Source organism: Mus musculus, chromosome 7 (assembly GCF_000001635.26).
Source record: "Mus musculus strain C57BL/6J chromosome 7, GRCm38.p6 C57BL/6J".
NCBI classification, from domain to species: Eukaryota; Metazoa; Chordata; class Mammalia; order Rodentia; family Muridae; genus Mus; species Mus musculus.
The window spans coordinates 30,865,246-30,888,168 of record NC_000073.6 but is presented as its reverse complement, the minus strand read 5'-3'; the positions used below and the strand labels follow the sequence as shown (position 1 = coordinate 30,888,168).

Here is a 22,923-nt window from a genome sequence, read left to right as displayed (position 1 = left end):
CAAATCATTGCCCATTTTCTGACTGGGTTGACTTAACGACTCACCCACCGTACATCACATACATTATAAAGGACACGGCGGTGATTTAAATTTGTGTATGTATTTATTTGTGTGTGGCTGCCTTGTCTATGTGTACATCTGGGCACCACATGCATGCACATCCGCTGCCCTCGGAGGTCAGAAGAGGGCGTTAGACCTGTGAAGACTAGAGTTGTGAGATACCATGTGGGTGCCGGAACTAGAAACTTTTTCTGCAAGAGAGGCCAGCGTTCCTAACTGCTAGCCTTCTGCCCAGCCCCAGTTCAGTGGTTTAAAGTATATAAATGGAGTTGTGAAACTATCACCACCTCCAGGTTTAGAACACTTGCTCCCCCCTGACCAACCCTGTCTCTTGAGCATTTGTTGCCCATTTCCTGCCAGCATCTCCGCACGGCTCACCAGCTAACCACTGAATCTGCATTCTGCCTCAACACCCTTTTACGGGACTTTTCACATCAGTGGCACTGATTCTGTGGTATCAGGTGGTTGGTGTCTTCCCAAGAACACGTTCCAAGTTCCTTCACAGTGTTTTTCTTGCTAGGGCTCCGTTCCTGCTGCAGCTGTCAGGAACAGTCTGCGCTCTGGATTCACTGGGATTTTGTCCCTTCCGGCTCTCCCGAGGGACGTCTGGGCTACTCCTCTTTACCATTTATTAATAATGCTTCCCTGAGCATGTGCTGAGGTTTTGAGAGTATTTTCACTTCTCACACAGATCTAGTTGGCTTGGGGTGGAGCTGCAGACAGATTCAATGCTTAATCTTTAAACAACAGTTTTGAAGTAATTTTTTTTTTTTTTTTACATCTACTCTGGCAACAGATAAAACATTCCACTTTGGCACAGGCCCCCAAGCTTTTCATATGGTTATTTCATTTTGTTTTGGTGGTTTTAATAGGTGCGTCATGGTGATATCTCGATTGTCTTTCCCTAAAGGTTAAGTAATGTTGAAGGCCTTTCCTTCCCCTCTTTCTCCGCCCCTCTCTCTCTCTCTCTCTCTCTCTCTCTCTCTTTCTGGTCTCACCCAGCCCAGGCTGACCTTGAACTGGGTAGGTGGCCTTGAGAATGACTTGTAACTTTTGTTCCCACCATCTGAGCAACTGAGATTTCAACACACCTAGTTGTTTCTGCAGTGTGAGAATGGAACCCAGCACTTCCTGACCACTAGGCAGTCACATCCCGCCTTGACTATTTCTATGTGGTTATTTTCTATCTGTAAATCCTTTTTGGTAAAATCTCTCTTCATGTTACTGTGTAGACCTGGATGGCCTGGAATTTGCTATGCAGACCAGGCTAGCCTCGAACTCACAGAGATCTGCTTGTCTCTGCCCTTTGGCATTAAAGGTGTGGCCATCATGGCCAGGTGAGAGTTTTAAAGTTGCTTTCTTTCTGGTTTTCTTAGCAAAAGTGGGGATGGAATGCAGGACTTGTGGATGACACACAGACCACCTACACTGACTCGGGCCCTCAATTTTTTCTTCCTTCTTCCTCTCCCTCCTCCTTCCCCTCCTCCTCTTCTCTTCTCTCACACATTACAACGTTCCATCCCTACTGCATTTTCTCCTCCTCTCATCTCAGTCCCCTGCCCTGCCCCCTCCCCTGCCCCAACCCAATCCCTTCTGAAAAGAGCAGGCCTTTCAGGGATATCAAACAAGTTATAATAAGACTGGGCACAAATCCTCATTTTTATTTATTTATTTATTTATTTATTTTTGAGACAGGGTTTCTCTGTGTAGCTCTGGCTGTCCTGGAACTCACTCTGTAGACCAGGCTGGCCTTGAACTCAGCAATCCCTCTGCCTCTGCCTCCCAAGTTCTGGGACCAAAGGTGTGAGCCACCATCACAACCGCCTTGACTTTCTCTCTTTCGTTTTTGAGATAGATCAATCTTGAATTTGTGATCTTCTTGCTTGAGCCCTGGAGTGTCGGGGTTATGAGCAAGCATCACCATTAATTAATTAATGTAATTAATCCTTAAATTCATAGAAAGCCTGTTGCCTTCAGCTCCCCAACTGCTGGTATATTAGCTATTAGCTACCACACCAGGCTTACACTGAGCTCTTAATGTTTAATGTATGTATGTGTGTGCAGACAAGGTTTTCATATGTAGCCCTGGCTGTTCTAGAACTTACTATGTAGTCCAGGCTGCCTTCAAACTTACAACAATCTTTTCTTTGCCCCACTTCTCCCCCCTCCCCCAGTGCTAGAGCAATGGATGAGCACCCTCAGGCCTGGTTCTTAAGAGTTCTTTTTAAGGATTTCTATTTATTATTTTTATTTATGTGTGTATGTGTCCATGTGGGTATATGCCACATTCAGACAGTGCCCCCCTCCCATCCCCCCACCCTCCACTCCCACCACCACCCCTCCCCCCATCCCCACACCCTTCCCCCCTTTAACTGTACCTGCTTCATCACAGCCATGAAAAGCGATCAAGGCAGCCACCTTCCTGCCTCAGGCCCATGAGTGTGTGATTCTTCTTGAAGTGTTTTTTTTTTTATAAAGGCATCGTTGAAGTCTTTGTCAGATAATTCTAACCTCAGTGTCATCTTGAGGTTGGTATCTGTAGATTATCTTTCCTCTGTTGGCTTGAGATTTCCTTGACCTTAGTGCATTTTTTGCATTATGAGCGCCTGAGCTGAGGTCTTATGACTTTCACTTTGGCAGTCACCTCCTGCTGTTCCCAAGAAGCAACATACTGGCTCATCCCTTCGCAGGGCTGTAAATCCAGAGTCTCCATGCAGCCCTCCCTCATGTTATTGAGAGCTCAGGATGCTATTAGGTTCCTGCTAAGACCATCCAGCCTTGGAAGGAGAAATGTGTCACATGGCTGTTCCCCTATGGCTGCCAGTGTCACTGAGGAATGGGAAAAGAGTGCTACCTTTGAGTGGGGATGAAAGGCCCGAGTCTCCTTTAGGCCTCCTCCTTTGAGTGGGGATGAAAGGCCCGAGTCTCCTTTAGGCGGGAGGAGAAGAGGAGGGGCTCACTGCCCTCTGGAGGATGGTGGTCCATACTGTACTGAGGGAAGAAGGTCTCAGCTTCATCCTCTGTCTTCTCTGGGCTGAGCGTGGAGAGGACGCTTGACACTTCCTTACGGCCTGACCGGGGTGAAAGTCTACAGCCACCAGACCTTCTCCAGCATAAACACACACGGACGTGAAGTTGTTGGAGTTTTCTGTAGTATTTAGCGGGCACACAGAAGTTACCGATAAGAGTCCTGTCTCTGAGGGTACCCTTCTCTTGCTGTTCTGGGTAAAAAAGCAGGGTTTTGATGGAACGTTCTAGCCGTGTGTTGGCTTCACCAACATGCAGTCTGGTTTTGGTGAGGCAAAGAGAGAGCTGGGATGGGACTCAGCAGAGTGCTTGCCTTGCATGCAGGAAGCTGGATTCAATCCACAGCCCCACATCACAGGGAGATGGTCCACATCAGGAGTTCAGGGTTATCCTTGACTCTATAGAAAGTCTGAGGCCATCCTGGGCTACATGATACCCTACATCAAGAAAAGAAGCAAAGAGCCAGGAAAAGCAACTGCTGGACCATTCCTTGGGGTTCAGTGTGGTACAACCAGTTTAAGCTTATCCCTGACTAGCTTAAAAATAAATGAGACTCAGGTTATGGTTATTTTATTTGGCTTTGACAATTATTTGGGGGTGGGGGTGGGAATAACCTCTAATCTATTTTGCTAACTGTTGGCCTGGCTGCCTCCCTACCATTCTTTGCTGATCAGCATTGGGCTTTGCTGATGTTTGTCTTCTGATGATGCTGTATGGTACTGGTTCACCTTGCTACTCTTTGCTGATCATTGTTATGACTTCAAAGGGAGAAATGCACCAAAGAACTTCTGGTGGTGTTCTGGCAGCTTCTTGCTGCTTCCATGGACTCAGGCCAATTGGCAGAGCCTTGAAGTTTCTTTGTGATCAATCTGCTGTTGCTGATTTATGAATGGTGTTTGCAAGTGGATCAAGCTGCCACTGCTGATCCAAGTGAACTAAACTCCTGATATCCTGACAACACAGATTGGATTTACTAAAAAACAAAACAAAACAAAACAAAACTAACAACAAACAACCCAAAAAAACAAAACAAAGCCAAAAATACCCCATTTCTAAACAAGTCCATGGGGCTAGACAGATGGCTCAGCGGTTAAGATCACTTGCTGCTTTTCCAGAGGTCCTGAGTTCAATTCCTACCCAGAGATTCTGAGCTCAATTCCCAGCATCCACATGGTGGCTCACAACCATCTATAATGGGATCTGATGCCCTCTTCTGGTGTGTCTGAAGACAGCTCAGTGGACTCGTATTAAATAAATAAATAAATAAATATTTTAAAAACAAACAAACCAGGTCCACACCCTCCTTTGCCCTATTAATCTTTCCTTTCCACTGCCTCTGGTGGGTGGTGGGCTAGAAGGGAGGGTAAAGCATTTAAGAACCCTTATTAAAGTTGGTTTTAAAAACTATCAGCCTACATCTCTCCTCTCGTTCTTTGCTTTCCACCCTGCTCACTTGCCTCTAATCCCTCCAGTAGTTCACTGCAGCCACTTTTATTTAACCAGTAGTTTTAAATTAAGGCACAAGGTTTGCTCAACAAAAGCTTGTAAATGCAAGGCCTAGATCTTCAGATACAGAATTTAGCATTACAATAAATACATAGCAGCAGACTAAACCTCAAGGATTCAGGGTGTCAACCTGGCTTGAGCTGTCTCTCTGCTCTTCTGAGCCTTCCAGTGCTTCCTAATAAAGCCCCAGAGTTTCACTGTACTTAGCAGAAGAAATAGGGAGAAGGAGAGTCGGTCTTTCATATCCTCCACCTTGGAATCTATGGATTCAGCCAAAAATGGATGAAAAAATATTATTAGTCCTGGCACTAGGGAGGGAGAAGAAGGATGGTCTCTGTGAGCTGGGGACACTCCTGGTTTACACAGAAAGTTCCAGGCCAGCCGGGGCTACATAGTAAGGACCATTTCAAAAAATGTAATTAGAATCTAACATAGATGGAGAGGGACATAATGAGGCTTCACCCCTCCTGAAGAGTTCCTGGTTGTTAATTAAAGTTCCTGGTTGGGTATGGTGCACCACCTTACCCAGATAGCTTCTCCTTTTCAATCCTAGTTCTGGTCAGAGACCAAATCTAGCTCTCTGCTGTTGATTTGTGGAGTTTCTCCACCTTGGTTGTGCCCTCCTCCATTGCCACTTTTGGGTGAGGCAGTCTGGGGGTTAAAAGTAGGTCCTTGCACATGTTAGACAAATTCTCTACCACTGAGCCACACCCCCAGGCCCTCACTGGGGGATTCTAGGCAGGGGCTCTACCACTGGGCCACGCCCCCAGCCCCTCACTGGAGGATTCTAGGCAGGGGCTCTACCACTGAACCACGCCCCCAGGCCCTCACTGGGGGATTCTAGGCAGGGGCTCTACCACTGGGCCACGCCCCCAGGCCCTCACTGGAGGATTCTAGGCAGGGGCTCTACCACTGGGCCACACCCCCAACCCCTCACTGGGGGATTCTAGGCAGGGGCTCTACCACTGGGCCACGCCCCCAGGCCGTCACTGGGAGATTCTAGGCAGGGGCTCTACCACTGAGCCATGTCCCCAGCCCCTCACTGGGGGATTCTAGGCAGGGGCTCTACCACTGCGCCACACTCCCAGCCCCTCACTGGGGGATTCTAGGCAGGGAAAAGATTCTACTCTTCTATCATACTCCCAGGTCCCATTTTTCATTTCAAGACAGGGTCTCATTAACTTGCTGAAGCTTGTCTTGAAATTACTCTGTAATCTAGGCTGATCTTGTACTTTTGATCTTCCTGTTTCAATTTCTTGAGTGGTTGGGAAGCAGTCCTTCTACATCCCGCTCCCCCCTCCCCCATCACTATCTTCTGTAGTTCTTCTTAACTCTTTCTGATGCTGTGTGTTTCTAGCTACCCTCAGGCTACTCCCATGTCTAGTAACATAGAGCTCTTTAGCCAGCTTCAGAAGGACTACAGTAAAGCCTACTTACTATTGTGTAGAGGGGACACGCCATTCCGTCTTCACAGATAACACTGGAGAAAACAGGAATGTTGTAAATACAGGGGTGTCTCCTCTGTTTTCTACCCAGAAAGTTAGGAGTAGATATTATTAATAAGCCGGTGACCTTTGCTATCTGTAGAGCCAGACTTCATCCAAATCCCCCGGAATGTTTATCCCAGACTTTCCCCTCCCTAAACCATTATCCTTAGCTCTCAGTTAATAGAGAACCAGGTGGGATGTCATGTGTCCCCTATACATTTTGGAGCTCACTGACCTCTACCTATCTCAGTGGGAGACCCCACCAGATCCTAGGCTCTTAAGCTACAGAATCCATCTTCACGGTCACATATACTTTGCAAAGGAGTTTCCTGCCTCTTGGCGGTTCAGTTTTCCTCCCAGCCATGAGTGGCCCCTGCACGTCTGCACTCAGTTTTTCCTGACCAGCCATGACCTTGAAGACATTTTTGTGCAGCACATTCCCTGGGCCTGTAGAGCTGAGGTCAGCTCTGCCCTCATGTTCCCTGCCATCTGTAGAATTTGCATCTCTCTGCTGGCTGCTGCCTAGCAAGTGACTCAGTTTCAATCTCAAGACTTTCCCATTTGCAGGGCTGCCAGATGGTTCAGTGGGTAAAAGTGGTTGTGGGCAAGCTTGACAACCTAAGTTTGACCCCTGGAACCCACATAAATGTGGAAGGAGAGCGTTCCACAGGTTGTCCTCTGATCTCTACACACACACACACACACACACACACTACACATATATACACACACCACATACATATACATGTACACAACACACACACTCACACACAATACAACACAAACACACACAACTCATACACAAATACAGACACCATACACAAAAACATACAACACAAACATATACAACACTCAAATACACATAATATACAAACACATACTCTCACATGCCACACACATACCATATACATATACACTCACAAATACACACCACAGACACCACAGGCATACTACACACACCACACACATACACATGTACACACACACCACATATGCATAACACACACAAACACACACAACACTCAAAAACATACAACACAAACACACAAACATGCACAACACTCAAATATACAAACACACACACAACACACACATATACACAAACATAACACTCACCTGACACACAAACACACACATACAAATATACACTTGAACACACACAATGCTCAAACACACAACACACACACATACACACACACACTCATGCGTCTTGACACGATCACATATAAATAAAAAGGGAGTAAAGAGTTCCCATTCAGCAAATCTTTCTTCCCCAGAGCTCTGGTCCTCCCCTCGCCCGTGGAGCTGCTAAGGTATTCATGTCAGTGCTAGATCACTCTGCTCCTGCCTTCGGTGTGATTGCTAGCAATAAGATGTATCAGCAAGCGAAAGCCACCTTCAAGAAGACCTGTTCCTTCCCCAGCCAGCTGGGAGCTCTAGCTCTGGGAAGAAGGGTTCCTGAATGGGAAGTCTTTTACTTCATTATTACTTATTTGTGATGGCGCCCAGGTGCATGAGTATATATGTGTGTGTGTGTGTGTGTGTGTGTGTGTGTTTGATTATTGTGTGTTCAGGTATGTATTTGTGTGTTGTCTGGCTCTAGGGAGCCTGGACAAAGCAGCATGGAAATTCATCAGACATGGAAGACACCCAAGCCAACACGTGACTGCAGAGAATCAATCTGACCCCAAACTTGTGTTCTCCACCACGGCCTCTCATCCACACCATATCTGCTGGTCTCTCGCAGAGGCCCAGAGAGGAAGGGGGCGTGGCCAAGCGTGTGAGACTTTTCTTAGTTTTCTTACTCTCAGATCCTGCTAGGGATCCTGAAGATCGAACACAGGAGGAAACAGGTAAAACCATTTCAATCTTTTCTCTTGTTCTCGACAAGTAAATATGGAGTGGATATGGAGTGGCCTCTGTGTGCTGGCCTCGAGGGCCTGCTGTGTTTTTTCATCTACTTTACAATAGGCACAGACAAACCTCACCCTCCAACGCCTAAACCCCCAACCCCAACCCCTCATCCCTACCCTGTTCTCCCCATCCCTGTCGTTCAGTGTCCCCTTTCCAGGCTTTCTGGGTCTTCTGAGGTAGAAGAAGCTTTTGAGTGCCAGGGAGGAAATGATGGGACCAGGAAGCTAACCTTGAGGCTCTCAGAAGGTGAGCAGATCACAGTTCTTGGCCCTGTTCTAAGCTTCTGGACTTAGTAACTGTTGCTGCTGCACCCTGCTCTACCTCTTCACCCGTCCGGGCCCCAGGCTCAGGTCCCTGCTTCTCATGCTGTAAATTCCTGGGGTTCAGAGCTTCACTCTGGAACTGCCTGCTTCCTGCTCAAGCTTGAGTTCTCCAGCCAGGCTCTGCTAAGGATGTGGCTGGAGGGGCTGCCGGACAAACAGGGTGGTCCAGCACCCAGAGGCTGATTGTCACCACAGCCCTTGTTATAGCAACCCCACCGGTGTGTTAAAGTGTGTCCTCCAGAACAGAGCTTGCAACCCTGCAACGCTTTCATTGGAAAAGATTAAAATAGAGCTCGTGGCCAAAGAAGCATGGCCACTGCCTGTCTAAGCTCTTTAGACAACTTAAGAAGTCCTGCAGTGAAGCCTCCTGTTGAGCTCTGCTTTTCCCAAGTGGCTGTGACTTTGAAGACATCTCTATGTGGTGCATTCCCTGTACCTGGGAAACTAAGATAAGCTCTTCCTCAGATGATCTGCTCCAGCCTCAGCCCACAAACCTCTTATATACACCCAGGCCACACCACCCCCAACCGTGGAGGCAGAACCCAGCCCACGCTCAGCAACTGAACTGGCTTTCCCTACACCTGTTCCTGGTCACCCAGAAGTCCTTACTACCTGTGCCCTGCGGCCTGGGAGAGAAATAGCAGGAGAGAGAGGGAGGTGAGGATGCTGTGCAAGGTATGGGAAACCTTGGGTGGGTGGAAGGGAAGGGAAGCGAAGGGACACAGCTCTGCTCTCGGACACCGGAGACACACTCTGTTGGCACATCCTGCAAGATCCCTGGGGACTCACACAGAGATCACAGCCACATGAATAGAGTTAAATTGTTAAATTTAACTCTACATAAAGTGTAGGATGGTGGAGGCCAAGCTTGTTGGAGAGAGAGAGAGAGAGAGAGAGAGAGAGACAGAGAGAGAGAGAGAGAGAGAGAGAGAGAGAGAGAGAGAGAGAGAGATAAGAGTTGTAAATTAGTTGCCCTTAAATTGATCCGTCAGGCTAGAGCTGTATGCTACTACTTATTTAATACTACTCATAATGACTTGGTAAGCCAGACTAGCTTCAAGCTTGTATTCATAGATCCAGGCTCCAAAATTCTGGGATTTTTAGGTATATACCACTATGGCTGGTCCTATGTATTGCTTCTAAAGCAAGACATTTCTCATGACAATCTGGCTTCTTCCTTATGGTCAGACAGTGGGTGATCGGACAACATGAGGTCCCCATTCCCACCTGCTAACGACTGGCTGTTGTTAGAAAAGGGATGCCTGCCCCTTGCTCCCTATCAGCACCCAGGGCTCAGGAGGCAATCGCTCAGATTTCTCGCTGCTCTAAGGCTTTCCAACTTCCTCCAAATATACTGCACTATGAGTTTAGTTTTACTTTTTGGGCTAGTACTAGTACAATTGAATCTAGATCCTGTGCTTGTTAGGCAGGGGCTCTACCCACATCTCTATCACTATAACTAGACACACCACACACACACACACACACACACACACACACACACACACACACACAAAATCAGGAAGAAAGGGGCCAGAACTCAGGGGACAACAAACAAGATAAGGGAGCAACAAGATGGCTCAAAGGCAAATTCCTTTTGTTGTTCTTGTTGAGACCGGGTCTCAGAATGTAGCCCACGCTGGCCTCAGACTCATAGCAATTCTCCTTACTCAACTTCCTGAATGCTGAGATTACAGTCACATGCTAACACATCCAGTTTACAGACTAATTCTTCCTTCTTTAGGTCCCACCCAGACGAGACACCATGCGCGTCCATTACCTGTGGCTCCTCTTGATCCTAGGTAAGTGCTGAGGCCCAGGCTGGTAGCTGGGTCTGGAGATATCAGTGGATAATGCAGAGAGGGGATGGACCTGGGGCATTGGAGGGGAACCGCAGAGATTCTGTGCTCCTGCTCCACCGTGTGTCTCCCCAGTGTCTCCCTCTCCTACTTCCAGTGGAAGTTCTCACCCCTCAGTAACAACTTCTGACCAGAGTTGTGGCCTTTAGGACACGTGGCTTCGGCTCGGTACAGCTCAGCAAATGATTGGACCGTTGACCATCCCCAAACCCTCTTTGCCTGGGAGGGAGCCTGCATCAGGATTCCTTGCAAGTACAAAACTCCACTACCCAAGGCACGTCTGGACAACATCCTCCTTTTTCAGAACTATGAGTTTGACAAGGCCACCAAGAAATTCACAGGAACTGTCCTGTACAACGCCACAAAGACTGAGAAGGACCCAGAGTCTGAGCTGTACCTTTCTAAGCAAGGGAGAGTAACATTTCTGGGGAACAGAATAGACAATTGTACCCTGAAAATCCACCCGATACGTGCCAATGACAGTGGGAATCTGGGGTTGAGGATGACCGCAGGGACTGAACGATGGATGGAGCCCATTCACCTCAATGTCTCGGGTAAGGCATGGGGAGACAGCCAACTGTTCTAGCGGCAGCAAAGAGGGACCTGCTCAAACCCTGGAGCAAACAGCCAAGGTGCCTATTTAACATATTAAAGAGGGCCTGGCACCAGATTCTCCCAGCATCCCTCAGTCCCTACCTATTACAAAGAATGGCTGGCTCCTGGCCCCCACTCTCTAGCCCATCTCCCCAGCCCAAGAGCCGGGCTGCCCCTCCCCCAGGCTCTTCCCTATATAATCCAGCCATCTGGGTAGCCCACCCTCTTTTACCTCTAGCCCATTTCCTTGGCTGCTGTACCTGGTTCCCCTCTCCCACCCTTCCTCACCTGGCTCGGGGTCATATCCACTCTGGACTCTCCCAGATGTGCCTGCCTCTGGCTATGTTCTCCCTTTTATCTACAATATAATTTCTCTTCCACCACACCTAGGAGCAATCATGTTCTTTCCTTTTTATTTCTCCTTTTCATTTGCTCACCAAATAGGAAGCTTTGATGCACACACACACACACACACTCACTCACTCACATAACTCTCTCACACACACACAGCCAACTGCAGCATGAGCAATTGTCCTACCTCAGGCTTTCTCTCCTCAGCTTGTGTCTGTTCTGGAATCCGTTGTCGAGGCTCTCAGGTTTTCTGAAGCTTTCCAAAGCAGAGAGAGGTCTGGATTTTCAAATCTCTCAGTGTGTTAATGACCAAATTCTTTTAGGCTAGAGGAGAGCACAGGGCTCAGACATGACCTCTAACAACAGCCAGGGGCCTCTGCCCTAGACAGTATCATCACTCCACACTAGAGCTGTCCATGCTGCGTCTCTTGGTGTCACATCATCTGTCAGATGGTCTGGCATGGTGGAGATTTGAGCCCAGGGCCTCAGGATCACCCCACTAAAGGAATGTTGTGCTTGGCTGACTCTAAGTCTGAGTCTGACAAACAAACACGTGCCACCAATGATACATGGAGAATTAAACCAATCAATCAATCAATCAATCAATCAAATCAAATCAAATCACCCTGGGTGATCCTGAGGCCATTAGGAACATAATGGAAGGAGAAAGTGAGAAACAAAGTCAATGTTAAACACAATTTCCCAGCAGGCTTGTGTTCCCAAGGCCTTCCAGAGTAGTCGAACTGACTAAAGAAAGGCTAGCCTTGAAGGGCTTCTTCTGGGGTCACATGGGAGAGGAGGCCTGAAGTCAGGGGTGGACAGCCAGTCTGTGTCCCATCTCCAGCAAGCAGGCCTCTCTCTTCTTTCCCCTTAGAGAAACCGTTCCAACCTTACATCCAGATGCCATCAGAAATCCGGGAATCCCAAAGTGTCACTCTGACCTGTGGACTGAATTTCTCCTGCTTTGGGTATGACATCCTCTTGAAGTGGTTCCTAGAAGATTCTGAGATCACCTCCATCACCTCTTCTGTCACCTCCATCACCTCTTCTGTCACCTCCTCCATTAAGAATGTCTATACAGAGAGCAAGCTCACCTTCCAACCAAAGTGGACGGACCACGGAAAGAGTGTGAAGTGCCAAGTCCAGCACTCCTCCAAAGTGCTCTCAGAGCGCACTGTGCGTCTGGATGTTAAGTGTGAGTCTCCGGGTGGGAAGGATGCTACCTGTCACCTTCTTCCTAAATCCTGTTGCGTTGTACCCAGGGTGGGAAGAGCCTGTGTCCGCTGAAGGTTTAGCTGTCAGTCACCTGTTTCTGCGGTGGCACAACTGTCTCTTCTGTTAGTCCTGTGTCTCAAGACACAGGTTCATTTTAGCCTCTGCCTTGGCCTGAACAATAAGGCAACCCAGTTAAGTGTGGTAATGCAGGCCTGGAATCGGGCACTGGGCAGGGGAGTAAAACACTGTGGTCTCAAAAACCAAGGGCTAGAGATGTAGCTCAGTGGTATGGTGCTTGCTTAGCACTTGTGAGACCCAGGACTAACCTCCAGCATCAATCAATCCATCCATCCATCAGTCAGTCAATCAATCAATTCTGAAGCCACATCATGCTTTGAGGATCATCTCCTTAGAGTTCATTGTTCTCCATACATGTAAGTTTTCACATCATTATTTTATGCTTCATTCACCCATTCATTCACCCACTGAATGAATATTTACTGTGGGGCCTGGCATGGTGCTACATACATTTAAACCCAGCATGCATGAGGCAGAAGTAGGTGGAGTTCTGTGAGTTTGAGGTTAGCCTGGTCTACATAGTGAGTTCTAAGCCAATCAGACCCTACCTTAAAACAAACACCCAAGCTTGTGAATTGATTGGGTGCCAGTCTTGTCTTGAATGCCAGCTTAGGCTGAGCACACAGGTTCTGCCTGTGTGGATTAACAGTTGAAATGGAATAGACACATAAGAAACATAGAACAGAATTGCCAGGAGGAGATATGTATATTAATAGAAAAAGAGGTCTGGGTAGATAACTCTGAATTTGTCTAGCCAATCTAATAAACCCCCTTTGAATTATTTTTTTTAAAGCTTAGTACTATGTGATATACTGATTATTCAATTTTAAAAGACTTTTAATTTTTTATTTGTATGTGTGTGAGTGTTCTGCCTGAATGTATGCCAGTGCACGGATCACAAGAATGGTGTTTGTGGAGCCCAGAAGAGGGTGTTGGATGCCCTGGAACTGGAGTTACAGACAGTCGTGAGCCTCCCTGTAGATGCTGGAAACCCTAGTCCTCTGGAAGAGCAACCAGTGCTCTTAACTGCCGAGCCATCTCTCCAGCCCCATAATATATTTTTTTAAGTACTTAGGAAAGATAGTTCAATGGTTTAGAGCACTTACTGCTCTTGCAGAGGACCTGAATTCAATTCATAGCATCCACACCAGGCAGCTGACAACCACCAAGAGCTGTCTCTCCATGGGATCTGAGGCCGTCCCTCTGACACAGATACACACAAAGAAAAGAAAACAAACTTTTTTTTTAAATGTATTTGCCTTACAAGAATGAGGACTTGAGTTTGAACCCCAGAGCTCACATTCTTTTTTTTTTTTTTTTTTTTGGTTTTTCAAGACAGGGTTTCTCTGTATAGCCCTGGCTGTCCTGGAACTCACTCTGTAGACCAGGCTGGCCTCGAACTCAGAAATCTGCCTGCCTCTGCCTCCTGAGTGCTGGGATAAAAGGCGTGCGCCACCACACCCGGCTCAGAGCTCACATTTTAAGCGTTGAATGTAAGCAGCGTGTGGTGTAATCCTAGCACTTGGGAGGCAGAGGCAGGTGGATCTGAGTTCGAGGCCAGCCTGGTCTACAGTGTGAGTTCCAGAAACCCCCGTCTGGAAGAACAAAAAGCCAACAAAACAAAACAAAACAAGTTGGGTATGGTGGCCTTTGCTTGTTGTCTCAGCCGTGGGGAGGCAGATCCGGGTGGATCCTTGGGCTGGTCTAATAGAGCTCCAGATCAGCGAGAGACCTGGTCTCAAAAAATGTAAAAACAAGATGGATGGTTTCTGAAGCACAACACCCATGGCTGTCCTCTGACCATAGTCACCTGCGCACTCGCGGGCGCGCACAAATACCTCAAAAACCGGTCAAAAGGAGGCGGGTGATTAGAAGGATAGAGACTCATGTGAGGAAGGTGCAGACCTCAGCTGACATGATAGAGAACAGGCAAAGAAGTTCCCATGGAGAGAAAGAAATAAGCACAAAGGTCCTGAGGGGGAGCATCGTGTACCCACGGCAGTGGCCGAGGACCGGAGAGGAGTGTGGGTCAAGCCTGAGCCTTTTCAGCTAAGCAGGGAAAGAAGTAGAGAGGGCTGGTCCCCTGGGCTGTACAAGCCCAGTGGATAGACAGCTTCAGTGCCAGTCTTTGACGATGCTAGGGATACTCGGGGTGCCGGCAGAGACAACAAGGGTAGGGGACAGGAGAAATGAGAGTAGGCAGACAAGTGAGGAGCTGGGGCAGTCACCTGGGTGGACATAGGAACCACAGATGTGCGTGCTACTGCTGTCGGAATAACAGTGCAGCCACCGAGCATTCCCTGTGCTCTCCGCAACTGCTTCTCGTTTCCCGCAGATACCCCGAAGCTGGAGATCAAGGTCAATCCCACAGAGGTGGAAAAGAACAATTCTGTGACCATGACATGCCGGGTTAACAGCAGCAACCCGAAACTCAGGACCGTGGCGGTGTCTTGGTTCAAGGATGGGCGCCCCCTAGAGGATCAGGAACTGGAACAGGAACAACAGATGTCCAAGCTAATTCTGCATTCAGTGACCAAGGACATGAGAGGGAAATACCGGTGCCAGGCTTCCAACGACATAGGCCCAGGAGAGTCGGAAGAAGTGGAACTCACGGTGCACTGTGAGTTTCCTTGAAGCTGGTGAGGGAGGTGCGGAGTTAGCAGGATCCTCAAGGGATGATACCAGAGGTTCAGGTGGCTGCCTGCCCACATTAGCAGGCTCTGCTCACCTGTCCTGTGGCCATACATTCTTTCAGATGCTCCAGAACCCTCCAGGGTTCACATCTACCCTTCCCCCGCTGAAGAGGGACAGTCAGTAGAGCTGATTTGTGAGTCACTGGCCAGTCCAAGTGCAACAAACTACACCTGGTATCACAACAGGAAACCTATACCTGGAGACACCCAAGAGAAGCTCCGCATCCCTAAAGTCTCCCCGTGGCATGCTGGGAATTACTCTTGCTTGGCAGAGAACCGTCTGGGTCATGGAAAGATAGACCAGGAAGCTAAGCTGGATGTCCATTGTGAGCGGCCAACTGACTTCTGGGTTTTGGAGGAAAGAGGGAAATAAGGAAGGCAAATAGGGAGGGTGTAGGGGTGAGGGGTTGTGGGAGTGAGGGGGTGTAGTGGGTGTTGAGTGTGTTGGGGTGTGGAGGTATAGGGAGTGATGGGTGTGGAGGTGAAGGGGTGTACTGGGTGTAGGATGAGGGGGTGGGAGGGAGTTTGGAAGACAAGCCACCAGGCACCTGGAGCTTCACAGCTGCATTCTAGACAGTGACCAAGAGCCTCAGCTTATGGCACTTACTTAGTAGATGTTTGTTGAATGAATGAATGAATGAATGAATGAATGAATGAATCTCACCAGCCTGGTGGCCCAGATCTGTCATCCCAGCTACTGGGGAAGCTGAAAAATCACAAACGTGAGGCCTGCCTGGGCAGCAGAGTAAATTCAAGTTCAGCCTAGGCAACTTAGTAAGACTGGCTCAAAAGTAGAAAGAGGACCAGAGATGTAGCTCAATAATAGAATACAACCTACAATATACCAGTAAGGTACTCAGCAACCAAACACTAGTCTGGAATCCCCCAGTGAGGGATCTGGGGGCATGGCTCAGTGATAGAGCCCCTGCCTAGAATCTCCCAGTGAGGGGCTGGGGGCATGGCTCAGCGGTAGAGCCCCTGCCTAGAATCCCCCAGTGAGGAGCTAGGGGCGTGGCTCAGTGGTAGAGCCCCTGCCTAGAATCCCCCCAGTGAGGGGCTGGGGGCATGGCTCAGTGGTAGAGCCCCTGCCTAGAATCCCCCAGTGAGGGGCTGGGGGCGTGGCTCAGTGGTAGAGCCCCTGTCTAGAATCCCCCAGTGAGGGGCTGGGGCCGTGGCTCAGTGGTAGAGCCCCTGCCCAGAATCCCCCAGTGAGGGGCTGGGGCCGTGGCTCAGTGGTAGAGCCCCTGATTAAAATCCCCTATAGAGAAGTTGGGGGTTTGGCTCCCTTGGTAGAATACTTAGCACACATACAGCTCTGGATTCATCCAGCCCCGCATAAAAGAAACAAATGTAGTGGCACATACCCGAAATCTCAGCACTTAAGACACAAGGCAGGAGGATCATAAATTCAAGGTCACCTTGGCTCTATAGCAAGTTTGAGGCCTGCCTGGGCGATGTGAGGCATGGAGATCTAACATTCGTAGGCAACGGGTGAGGCCCTGAAGAAGTCCTGATAGATCTGAGAGCCAGAGGGACCATCTCACCATTCTGCCCCACTGTTTGGCATTCCTCGGCACTGCACAGCTTGCCTTGGAGATGCTTCCAGGATAGTGTTTGTTGGGTACCTAGTGGCTTGGATACAGACAGGGCTACCCATACTCTGAACATCTGAACAGCAGTAGTATCACACCACTGGCTGCTCTAAGGATATCCTTTGGGAAGATTCTAGAAGGCTAGGTGCCCAACTTGATAGGGGTCTACAGGCCACCATCACACAGCTTTAAACAGCATGGGCTCTGCTTCACAGGTGCAAGAGGGGACAGGAGAGGGGACAGGAGAGGATGCATTCAGGGACAATGTGAAAAGGTTCTGTGAAAACCAGCCTTGCAACTGGCCCAGGGTGGTGCAAGTCGGCCTTTTCGCTTATTCAGGGGCTATTCAAGTTCAAGGCTGACCTGTGCAAATTAAGAAGACTGTGACTCAAAAATAAAAGGTTAAAAAAGAAAAATAGGGAGCCGGGTGTGGTGGCACACACCTTTAATCCCAGCACTCGGGAGGCAGAGGCAGGTGGATTTCTGAGTTCGAGGCCAGCCTGGTCTACAAAGTGAGTTCCAGGACAGCCAGGGCTACACAGAGAAACCCTATCTTGGAAAAAAAAAAAGAAAAAGAAAAAAAGAAAGAAAGAAAGAAAGAGAGAGAGAGAGAGAGAGAGAGAGAGAGAGAGAGAGAAAGAAAGAAAGAAAGAAAGAAAGAAAGAAAGAAAGAAAGAAAGAAAGAAAGAAAGAAAGAAAGAAAGAGAAATAGGTTAGGGCTAGTGATATAGTTCATTCAGTGGTAGAACTCTTGCCTAGCCCATGTAAGACCTCACGTGTGGTGTCTGGTGCTTGCAAAGGGAAAGAAAAGAAATCATTCTTTGCTTGCCTCTCCATCTTTGCTTGCCTCTCCATTCTACCCTAAGATGCTCCCAAGGCGGTGACCACAGTGATTCAGAGCTTCACACCAATCCTGGAAGGAGACAGTGTGACCCTGGTCTGTAGGTACAACTCCAGCAATCCAGACGTCACCTCCTACAGATGGAACCCTCAAGGTTCTGGGAGTGTGCTCAAACCCGGAGTGCTGAGGATTCAGAAAGTGACATGGGATTCCATGCCTGTCAGCTGTGCTGCCTGCAACCACAAGTGTTCGTGGGCCCTCCCTGTCATCCTGAATGTCCACTGTGAGTGATATGGGGTGCCCAGGAGGAGGTCACATTGAGATCTGTGGGTGGGAGAGTGAGGGGAGGGGATGGGGACTCGGGCCACAGGCCAAAAGAGAGGGTTGAGGGAGGACGCACAGGGCTCAGCGCCAAGGAGACAGGGTGTCCTAATCAAGGGGACAGGAAACTTTGGGGACATCAAGAAGGGAAGAAAACCAAAACATCACCTGAGGCTGTGGCCCTGCAGACGCCCCCAGAGACGTGAAGGTACTGAAGGTAAGCCCCGCATCAGAGATCCGCGCTGGGCAGCGTGTCCTCCTCCAATGCGACTTCGCAGAGAGCAACCCGGCAGAGGTCCGCTTCTTCTGGAAGAAGAATGGGAGTCTCGTGCAGGAAGGGAGGTACCTGAGCTTCGGCTCCGTCTCCCCAGAAGATTCTGGAAATTATAACTGCATGGTCAACAACTCCATCGGAGAGACCTTGTCACAGGCCTGGAACCTCCAAGTGCTGTGTGAGTGGCTGGAGCTGGGGCCTAAATGAGAAGATGATGAGGTGACCCGCTGCCCCGGCCTGACTCGGGGTCTCCTTTACAGATGCTCCTCGGAGGCTGCGTGTGTCCATCAGCCCTGGGGACCATGTGATGGAGGGGAAGAAGGCCACCTTGTCCTGTGAGAGTGATGCCAATCCGCCCATCTCACAGTACACCTGGTTTGACTCCAGTGGCCAAGACCTCCACTCCTCAGGCCAGAAACTGAGACTGGAACCCCTGGAGGTCCAACACACGGGTTCCTACCGCTGCAAAGGGACCAATGGGATAGGCACAGGAGAGTCACCACCCAGCACCCTCACTGTCTACTGTAAGTTCCCCTTGCTGTCTTCCCTTGGTCCCTGTCCTGTCCTGGGAGCTGCAGTCCCTTCCCTCTTCCTTCTCCTGTGTCTAGCTCAGACATACCCTGTGACCTGAGTGGAAAGTCCCCTGCTCTTCCGGCCTGCCTTCCTCCTTTCTTCTACATGCCAATCTCGCCCTTGATGGATAAGACACTTAGTTCTTTTATTTTTTTTTTAATTTTTGTTTTGTTTTGTTTTGTTTTGTTTTTGCTTTTCAAGGAAGGGTTTCCCTGTGAAGTCATAGCTGTCCCAGAACTTGCTCTATAGACCAGGCTGGCCATGAACTCACAGAGATCTACCTGCCTCTGCCTCTGCCTCTGCCTCTGCCTCTGCCTCTGCCTCTGCCTCTGCCTCTGCCTCTGCCTCTGCCTCTGCCTCTGCCTCTGCCTCTGCCTCTGCCTCTGCCTCCCAAGTTCTGTGACTAAAGGTGTTGGCCACCACCACCCAGCTAAGATCCTTATTTCTTATCTTTTGATATTTTAGTGTTTTAAACAAGATAATACTAGCATATAGTTTTTTTAAAAAATCTTTTCAAGCACAAAAAGGAAGCTGAACAGGGCCTTGAGAGGTTGGAGTGGCGATGCCATGTGAAGGCCAGTGCCAGCCTGGGCTATGTAGAAAAACAAAACAAAAGAACCTCATCTCCTGGGCTGGAGAGATGACTCAGCAGGTAAGAGCATTGACTGCTCTTCCAGAGGTTCTGAGTTCAATTCCCAGCAACCACATGGGGGCTCACAACCATCTGTATGGGATCTGATGCCTTCTTCTGGTGTGTCTGAAGACAGCTTCAGTGTACTTACATATAATAAATAAATCTTTTAAAAAAAATCTCCCTTTCCTACAAAACCCACCCACACTTTTTTGTTTGAGATAAGAGTCTTGCTATGCAGCCCAGGTTGGCCTTGAACTCCAGGCTCAGCCTCCTGAGTGTGGGGATTACAGATAGGAGTAACCATGCCCAGTTTGTGCTGGCCTCTTTCAAATGACTGTAGCCCATCCCATCTCCCTAGCACCCTCTTCAAGGCAGAGACGAACTGAAACCCTTGCTGTGGACACACCTGCAAGGACAAGCCAGGGACCAGGCTTGTGTTGGAGCAGAGTCTGTCTGGGTGCACTTTAAGTTTTGACTGTCTGATCAAACTGTTCTCAGGGTTGCAGGGCAGCAACCAACTCAAGGGTCACAGGCTTTCTGTGAGAGCTGACTATGGAGTAGCTCTTGCTAGAGGCAAAGATTTGTCTCTTCTCTGCTATCAGGGGTGGAAAGACAGGGACTTCTTCTCCATCCTCTTCTCTATCCATCTCCCATATGAGGAGGAGATCTGCAGGCAAGAAGGACCAGGCTTCGTGAAAGGATAAGGACAGAATGCTCTCTCTCTGCCTTCACAAGGCAGAGTGGGCCTGTTTACCTTTCTTCACCAGACAGTCCAGAGACCATCGGCAAGCGGGTCGCCTTGGGACTAGGCTTCTGCCTGACTATCTGCATCCTGGCCATCTGGGGGATGAAAATCCAGAAAAAGTGAGCCCTGTCTGTCTGCTGCCCCTCCTCTTCCTGTCCCCTCCCCACAGCCCGCAGCCTGCCAGGATCATCCCCACCTGCCCTCACAAACCCCTTGATCCTTAGATGGAAGCAAAACCGCAGCCAGCAGGGGCTTCAGGAAAATTCCAGTGGCCAGAGCTTTTTTGTGAGGAACAAAAAGGTAAGACGAGAGGAAGATGAGATCCAGGGTAGCCCTTGGAGACAACAGATGAGAAAAGGGCTTGAGGGCACACGGGCATCTGCAGTCTCAGTGCTGGAGAAGCACTGAGAAAAAGCCTCCAGGGAATTGTTGGGGTCAAAGGCCAGGGGCAAGGCATGGGGTCAGAGAAGAGAGCCATAGCTTCCACTTTGCATCTTCCAGGCTAGGAGGACCCCTCTCTCAGAAGGCCCCCAATCCCAGGGATGCTACAATCCGGCAATGGATGACACCGTTAGTTATGCCATCTTGCGCTTTCCAGAGAGTGACACGCACAACACTGGGTAAGGAGGGTACTGGAGTTTGGTAGCTGTAATTCCCAAGGGGTGTGGGAGGAAAACAGTGTGTCCTAGTCTGCCCTCTTTGTGCCGGACCTGTACAAGGCTTCACCATACACGTACACTCATTCCCTTATTCTTGCTGCATGACAAGGTAACAGGCCTCAGAAGGGACGTGTGTCTTTAGTTCAGAAGCTGGTGTCCAGAGCCAGGCTGCACGGCAGGTTGACAGTGTTGTGATACATTCACACAGCCATTTTCATTAGCTGCTGCTCTGGTGCTGTGCACAGAGAAGTCCTCCCCTAAGGGGCTGGGGTCGAAGCGCTGCTGGGAAAGCTCATGTGTAGCCATCTCCTTTCTCTCAGAGATGCAGGGACCCCAGCAACACAGGCTCCTCCTCCAAACAACAGCGACTCGGTCACTTACTCGGTGATACAGAAGCGGCCTATGGTAAGAGGGCAGAGCTATGGAAGGCTGGGGTCTCAACTGAGAGCTGGTCATGGGACACACAGACAGTGAAGTTGGGAATGGTGGCAGACTTAAGTCTATTTTCTATTGCTATAATTGAATATGCAAGACCCGGTAGTTTATAATGGAAAGAAGCTTATTTCACAGCTGGGGCATATGCCATAGAGAACTCAACTCCCTAAAACAGTCTCTGCCTTGATTATCTATTAACCCATCAATATAGTCACCTCCCACAGACCCCACATTTTGGACATTGGGGACCCAGTGGGAGAAGGCTTGAGAGGGAATGGAGGAAGGCTGGTCACCCCGGCCTGCCTCACCTTCATGTGCTTTGCAGGGGGATTATGAGAATGTGAATCCGAGCTGCCCGGAGGATGAGAGCATCCATTACTCAGAGCTGGTTCAGTTTGGGGCTGGTAAGCGGCCCCAGGCAAAGGAAGACGTAGACTATGTGACCCTCAAGCACTGAGGTGGGTAGCAGCTGCTGTTTCAGGTTCTTGAGCCTAAAGAAGACAACTCCTTCAGCTGCTGCAGCTCAGATGCTAAGGCACCGGCAGCTCCCTGGGCACGGACTCAGGCGTGCATGTGGCGCACGCCTTTAACGCCAGCACTCAGGAGGCAGAGGCGGGCGGATTTCTGAGTTCGAGGCCAGCCTGCTCTACAGAGTGGGTTCCAGGACAGCCAGGGTTTTTCAAGGAAACCCTGTATTGGAAAAATGAAAAACCAACCAACCAACCAAACAAAAAACAACCTGTGTCTGGCCAGACCTGACCGGCCTTCTCTGGCTGGTGATCCTCCCTCACGCATTGTGCCACGTCTGCTTCTCCAACCCCAGGCACCCACCACCATCTGCTCCATCCTGTGCCTCACTGCAGCTGGATGTGTTCCTGTTGTAATCGTCACTAACACTTCTTCTCTGACCCCTTGATACTCTACCCCGTTCACTAATCTTACTACCCACTTTCTGGCCCTGGGGAGAAATCCCCAGGAAGGACAGAAGTAAGGAAGCAAGAGGCACTGTCCCCAGTTGGCTTTTCTTCTACAAAGATGTTGGACCTTCTGTGGAGATGGTGCCTTCCCTCGGGGGTCCTGGACGCTGAGCAGACAGAACGGAATGGACATATATAATTCAATAAGTGCTTCATATTAAAAGTGGCGCAGCTGTCACATGAACTCCTTTGTATTGGTGATTGATCACACTGGAAACATGGAGATGGAGATGGCTTCTTGGTGCCTAGAGGGAGGGGAAAAGACTCAGGGTAATCTCATTATCAAATCAGTCCCTAGAGGCACCATTGTCTCACAGTGTTGGTATTGAACTCAGGGTTTCATGCATGCGAGCTGTGATGGTTTGAATATGCTTGGCCTAGGGAGTGGTAATATTAGGAGGCGTGGCCTTGTTGGAGTAGGTATGTCATTGTGGGCATGGGCTTTAGCCAGTTTTCTCCTAGCAGCCTTCTCCTAGCACATGAAGATGTAGAACTCTCAGCTCCTCCTGCACCATGCCAACCTGGATGCTGCCATCCTCCTGCCTTGATGATAATGGACTGAACCTCTGAACCTGTAAGCCAGCCCCACTTAAATGTCCTTATAAGCGTTGCCTTGGTCATAGTGTCTGTTCACAGCAGTAAAACCCTAACTAAGACACATAGCAAATACTCTAGAGTCACATCTTCCTCACTTGAAGTAGGCAGATGCTCTGCCACTGAGCCACACCCTCTGCCCCCTCACTGAAGGATTCTAGGCAGGGCTCT

General features: G+C 49.2%; 1 protein-coding gene and 1 long non-coding RNA gene across 13 annotated transcripts; one reads left to right on the top strand and one right to left on the bottom strand.

The window, feature by feature from the left end:
• Positions 1 to 1,748: 1,748 nt before the first annotated feature.
• Positions 1,749 to 6,216, bottom strand: D7Ertd128e. Its single transcript, XR_881941.3, has 3 exons — positions 6,031 to 6,216; positions 2,439 to 3,524; positions 1,749 to 1,950 (listed from the first exon to the last, which is right to left on the bottom strand). It is a non-coding gene; the product is annotated as a DNA segment, Chr 7, ERATO Doi 128, expressed (long non-coding RNA).
• A 1,610-nt stretch (positions 6,217 to 7,826) lies between these two features.
• Positions 7,827 to 22,765, top strand: Cd22 (CD22 antigen). 12 transcript variants are annotated; one of them, NR_102722.1, is made up of 16 exons: positions 7,827 to 7,933; positions 8,152 to 8,240; positions 8,829 to 8,974; positions 10,062 to 10,119; positions 10,252 to 10,730; positions 11,996 to 12,314; positions 14,750 to 15,034; positions 15,170 to 15,433; positions 17,566 to 17,823; positions 18,050 to 18,313; positions 18,396 to 18,659; positions 20,110 to 20,206; positions 20,312 to 20,387; positions 20,589 to 20,707; positions 21,067 to 21,151; positions 21,507 to 22,765. NR_102722.1 is itself a non-coding variant. In NM_001043317.2 (16 exons), exons 4-16 carry the CDS (start codon positions 10,083 to 10,085, stop codon positions 21,636 to 21,638), a joined length of 2,607 nt encoding a protein of 868 aa, NP_001036782.1. In that variant the 5' UTR covers positions 7,827 to 7,933; positions 8,152 to 8,240; positions 8,829 to 8,974; positions 10,062 to 10,082; the 3' UTR covers positions 21,639 to 22,765. The 12 variants fall into 12 exon arrangements, 9 of the variants coding, with proteins under 9 accessions (NP_001036782.1, XP_006539556.1, XP_006539553.1 ...); NR_102723.1 differs by having other exon boundaries at positions 8,138 to 8,240; positions 10,326 to 10,730; positions 11,996 to 12,316; positions 14,750 to 15,053; NM_001043317.2 differs by having other exon boundaries at positions 10,326 to 10,730; positions 11,996 to 12,316.
• The last annotated feature ends 158 nt before the right edge of the window (positions 22,766 to 22,923 follow it).